Below are 6,000 nucleotides of genomic sequence, written 5' to 3'. Positions count from 1 at the left end.
TGATTCTTTAACTATTCTTTGGTAGAACAACTTGTATGCTTGTTGTCTTACTGCATGACACACGTTCTCTTGAGACTCAGCCCATGGACAGATTTATATTTATCTATTTTAGGACTGAAATACAGAAAGTAAATGTATAAAAAAATACAGAAAGTTCTGAAGGGTTCACAAACTTGCAAGCACTTCTGTAGATGTATCCCAAAAAAGTAAAAAAAAAATAAAAATCTGCATCAAACAAGGGCATATACAACCACAACAATGAAAACAAATTATAAAAGTTATGGTTGCTGAAATCCAGAGAGGCAAAAATTTAAATTTTAGCTGGTCACAGGTTCAATAGCCCTATAATGGCACTGTATTTTACTTCAGCGATTTTGTGGAATTATCACTGTAATGTGTTTCCTAATGCTAGTGGATGAAGATACCTATTCGCATGGGTGAAGGATAAATCAAAAACATTTAAATTCATTGAAAATAGTGGGTAAGCTTACTTTCACACTTGCGATGTTAATTTAGATACTGAAATCTGGCAGAGGAACTCAGCACTTGAATTAAACTGATCTGTTTTGATTTTGTACATCAGGATGCGGTTGTGTGAAATCAAAATGGAAACTAACGGATCTGTCATTAAATTCATTGAAAATCAATGGGTGATGGATCCAGTTTTTTAGGCTCCTAAAAAACCAAATCTGTCACTATTGACTTACATTGTTTTCAGTGCTGGATCTGTTTTGTTTCCATCTTTATAACCAGACAAAACCGTAGCTTGCAGTGGTTTTGCATCTGGTCTTAAAATGGAAGGCTACTGGAACAGAAGACATCCTGATGTATCCTGAATGGATCTCCTTCCATTCAGAATGCATGAGGACTAAACGGAAACGTTTTTTTCCGGTATTGAGATCCTCTGCTGAATGCCGGAAAACAACGCAAGTGTGAAAGTAGCCCAAGTCATCTTATGTTTGCAAAATGTTACTTTTTTAACTCTGAAGTACTGTGGTAGTTATACAGAAATGTAAACTGAAACTGTCTACTGAAGACCTATTCATCTGGCAGCCATTACAGTAAGACCTTTATGCTGTATTTTCCTAGTCAATTAGGAAGATTTATCTAAGGAGATTAGTACTAGCGTAAGCTTTTAGAATGTACTTTATTCGGCTCTCCAGACTTCTGTTCAGCAGACACTTTCTAGGAAACCTGTGGCTGATCATTATTATAGCAAGATCATCTTCTACAGTTATATGTAAGGATATAATGTGGTAAATGTAGAAATGATGGTTCAATTAACCACTGTGGTGACCACGCTTCCACCTTCAGATCTTGGAAACATTTTAAGTTTAGATTTTTTTTTTTGCAACTTGAAGTGAAAAATAAGACCACCAGCAGATACAGGGGTATCAAAATGAAATTGAAGGGGTTATCCCAAGAGCATTTTTCACCTATCCACAGGTTTGGTTATAAATGTGAGATTGCTGTGGGTCTTACCACTGGAACTTCCAGTGATTTTGAGAATGTGGTTCCATGAGTCTTCTGTCTGAATGGAGTTGTTGTGTACATGTAGGTAAACTGCTGTCTACACTTCAGACACACTACCATTTCATTTATCATTTCACCCCGTGTATAGTTGATAAATGCTGTTCGTGGGAAAACCCTTTGAAGTCTGAAGCACTAAAATGATATTGATAGACTACTCATGTAGTCTACGAATAATGAAGACTGACCTATGAACTCAGATATATTTGTAAAAACAAATACATCACAAGTTTCTGTTGATAGACCAGCATGCAAGGAATCAGAATTTGTTGATTACAGTTTCTCCTTATGGAGCGCGTTCTCTGCTCTGATGAGGGGCAATCTCCCTGAAACAACTGTCTGCAAATGAGATGATGTTTTAAAGGCATTGCCCCATGAAAAATATTCTAGTTTTGAAGCCAGCACCTGGATCTGAATATGTTTGTAATTGAATGTAATTGAACATTTAGCATAGTCAATGAGTTATTCAATAAAATGCATCTGCATAGCGTCCTCTGCAGTTTGTGTTTTCTTATTTCTTTGATCTGCTCACTGAGAAGGCCGCACATGCTTAGCTTCATCCTTCAACGGTCTCCTAAGTTCTGATAGGGAGAGCTGAGAAACGCCCCCTTAACTGCAGCAGAAAAGACACTGCCCTTGAGCTTTCAGCTTGATATCGATCCCGGTCAGGTACAGGGCTGGTTCTAGCTATGTTAGAAAGAGGTTGTCATGTCCTATATGATGTCTAATATTTATTTTTTTACATTAGTCATGGGATAGCCCCTTCAATTATTATCCAAGTCATGACTCAAGACCTATTTAAAGGGTCGATCATTGACTTATACGATAGCTACCTTACATCTGGTAGCATTAGAGATAGAGATTGTTAATAGATTATTTGCATACCTTCTTTCCAGGAATCGGAAAAATGACTGGTACAGTCTACAGTATATAACAGTGAGGGGCAAACAGTAGATGTACCAGTAGACTTCAGAGTAGGGACCAGAAGAACTTGATGTAAGGTCAACAAGCTCTTTTTCTTGCTTCAACACAGTAGCAGGAAAATGACTCCTTGCAGGTTCATGTTTCAGTCACCTTACCTTTGTTAGTAAATGCTCATTGGCATATCTCATAAGAATTTGTGAATTTGGTGCAGTACTATTAGCTATGTAATGACTAATATCATCTAGCCACATGGCCATAGCTACGGACATGTTACAACAACTATCTGTGGCGGATATCACTATTGTAGGTGAACTGAGACAGCAAAAATAGATGCATGCTAAAAATTAGCATCATCCTATGCAGGACTTCTTACTCTGGTTTCACAAACAGTACATTTCAACCCTAAAACTCCTGCTAATGACTACTGAAAAGCAAAACAACAGCATGTCAACCAGTGAGCTGGAAAGTCCCAAAGTTTATAGATGGTATGAATTCTACATGGTGAAAGTGTTGATGAAGATGGCACCCAGCGGGAAAGTACTTGAAAACAGAATGGACCAGTGCCAATGGTTGATAGAAAAGTGATTTAAAGGGTTTCTTTGAGACTAGAAACTACAGTGTTATGTAATTTAGAAAGTTCCAGCACTCAGTGTATGCGTGGCAATTACCTGATCTGTTTCTCACTGTTGGCTTCACTGCTTGAAGTGTGTAATTATTGTATCCTTATTGCAATTGAAATCAGCACTCAATGCACTGACATCCTACTGAACCACTGCTAATATACAGTAGCCAGTGTGAAGCAATTAAGTGTAAAGCACGGGGAGGGACAAGGGACAGAAAGCAGCAGCCTGAGCTCCTGATACTGTCAGAAGAGACAGAAGAAGTGTGTTTTTTTTTTTATCTTAAAAAAAAAAAAAAAAAAAAAAAATCGCACCTGCACTTCCTACTTGCAAAACATTGTAGAATATATAGGATATATTCTTTTTACCACTATGTAAATACTATATTTTATTTAAAGCATTAAAGCCCTAGTTAATAAAAAAAAAAAAAAAGATTCTGGGAGTGCAGGTTCCACATGCATGATGGGTCCACTTTGCTTTTTACCATTTTTGGTGCCATAACGGCCTCCATTAAATCCAGGGATGCAGGTACCAGCGTGAATGCTAAGCCCACTCTATACTTCTCCTGGTGCTAAATGTCTTCCAATAAATACAATGAGAGCAGGCTACACACAGGCTAGTCAGGGGTGCAAGACCAACAGGAGTCAACCTCCAGCTCTAGTACAACTGCAAAAAAAAAAGGGGGTCAGTCAGCACATCCCAATGTGCAGGTGCACGCTGCATGGCTAGAAACATACAGGAAAAAAAGACAATGCAACAGCACTCTGCAAACACAAATAAAGTACAATAATACCATAATTATAGAAAACATTCTGGTGCTTTAAACATGTTTTAAATTTAAACAGTCAAATTCGAAATCGTGTCTTTTCCTGTCACATAGAAAGGACATTTGAAGCTTTCCCAGCTATCAGCAGTTTCTTTCGGTGGACCTCGCCAATTACTTGATGCACTCATGTAAAACTAATCCCAAATAAGTGCCTTATAAATAATAAAATTGTAGTCATTCCAGGGTGTCCAAAACTATTACATATAGGCCAAACACATGACTCTCAAGCAGATTACAAACCAGTGTGAGAATAAGAAGCAGAAATACCATGGTTCTTATAAAGAAAACATTTATTCTACAATAGGTTTCCTTGTCCTGAATCTCGCTCAGTATTGATTCCGCAGCTGATTGCTGCTCTCTTGCATCTCTGTGATAAGACCGTCCATCGCTTTCACGTCATCTGCTAATTCTGAAGATACTTCACCAGTTGCCACATCTGTGAAAAGTTGCTAGCAAGAAATTGGAAAGATAATAATAAAGTCAGGATTTAGAGGTCAATGCAGACAGATGACTTCTAAGTCTTTATAATAATAAAACTATAATAATAATAAAACTAATAATAATCATAATGACATCATGGCAAAAGGACAATTTATGTTATAGAAATAAAATTGTGTAGTTTAAAGGTATTTCATACCAAATGATAAATGTTCTAGACTGGACCAAAACTTGTAGCTTGCATGGGCATGACATGTGAGCACTGTAAAACTGGCCCAAGATTGGCAAGTATAAGTGCAGTGCTTATGAGCAGTCCAATCTGAGATCACAGTCCAAGAACTGTTAATGGATGATTGTTGAACTTGTAACCTCTACTGATATAATATCTCTTGTCATCCATAACTAGACCATGAAGGTTCACTGCAGTGAAACTTAATGACATACAAGACTTATATTCTAAATAATTCAGGCTCTATTCATATTTTCTGTTTGTCAGATCTTACATATGACAGATCCAAATGGTGCTCAATGGACTCCACTGACTTATAATGTTGGTGTTTCTTGATGGCAAGAGTATTGCTGCCTGCTGTGCCATTCTTGTCATCAAAGGTGACAGAATCCTCCAAAGAATCCCTACTGTGTCTTGTAGTGTTTTTGTGGAAGGGATTGTGTGAGATTATAAAAAATCTTAGACAACCTCTACAATAGTCTAAAATAGGGTTGAGCAAACCCGAACTGTAAAGGTTCGAGTTTGTTGTTCGCCGATTTAATGGCGCTTTTTGAAAGGCTGCAGAGCAGCCAATCAGCAAGTGTTTAACTCTTGTACCCTTAGAAGCCATCACAGCCATTCCTACTAATGGCATGGCTGTGATTGGCCAGTGTAGCATGTGACCCAGGCTCTATATAAGCTGCAGTCACGTAGCGCTGCATGTCACTCTGCTCTGATCAGTGTAGGGATAGGATGCTGCTGCTGTGAGGAACAGGATAGGAAAGAATCTGTTATCAGAAATGCTTGTTAACTCTGCGATCTACAGCGATTTTGTTTTGTGGGTGCAGTGCACCATTTTTCTACCCTGCCCCTGAGCCCAGTGATACAGAAAAATTGCTTTTTATCCGACTGTTAGTTAGGTTGGCGTTGGGGGCCATTTTGTGCAAGTTCAGTGAGCCAGCACAGCATATGTGCATTTGTGACAGTCAAATACAAGGTTTAAATACTGCAGTTATATTCAGGGTTTAAAAAAAAACACAAATTTTTTGCAAGACCCTACATTTGGGGCCTTTGCTGCATTTGTGACAGTCAAATACAAGCTTTAAATACTGCAGCTATATTCAGGGTTTAAAAAACATCCATTTTTTGCAAGATAATACATTTTGGGTCCTTTGCTGAATTTGTGACAATCAAATACAAACTTTAAATACTGCAGTTATATTCAGGGTTTAAAAAAAACACCCACTTTTTGCAAGACTCTACATCTGGGGCCTTTGATTCATTTGTGACAGTCAAATACAAACTTTAAATACTGCTGTATATTCTGAGTTTAAAAAAAAACACCCATTTTGTGCAATACACTACTTTTCGGGCCTTTGGTGCATTTCTTACAGTCCAATACAAGCCTTAAATACTGCAGTTATATTCTGGGTTTAAAAAAATACCCATTTTGT

The 6,000-nt window shown here is 37.8% G+C and overlaps 1 protein-coding gene across 2 annotated transcripts in view; it reads right to left on the bottom strand.

Annotated features, from left to right (window-relative positions):
• Positions 1–4,172: 4,172 nt before the first annotated feature.
• TTC27 (tetratricopeptide repeat domain 27) overlaps positions 4,173–6,000 on the bottom strand; it is a 370,180-nt gene continuing 368,352 nt past the window's right edge. For both annotated transcript variants that reach the window (XM_044290184.1, XM_044290186.1), the window contains one exon: positions 4,173–4,349. In XM_044290184.1, coding sequence (XP_044146119.1) covers positions 4,227–4,349 — 123 coding nt within the window. In that variant the 3' untranslated portion in view covers positions 4,173–4,226. The remainder of the gene's footprint in view (positions 4,350–6,000) is intronic.

The sequence above is a fragment of the Bufo gargarizans genome, chromosome 4, assembly GCF_014858855.1.
Source record: "Bufo gargarizans isolate SCDJY-AF-19 chromosome 4, ASM1485885v1, whole genome shotgun sequence".
NCBI classification, from domain to species: domain Eukaryota; kingdom Metazoa; phylum Chordata; class Amphibia; order Anura; family Bufonidae; genus Bufo; species Bufo gargarizans.
This window is presented reverse-complemented; position numbering and strand designations above follow the sequence as displayed.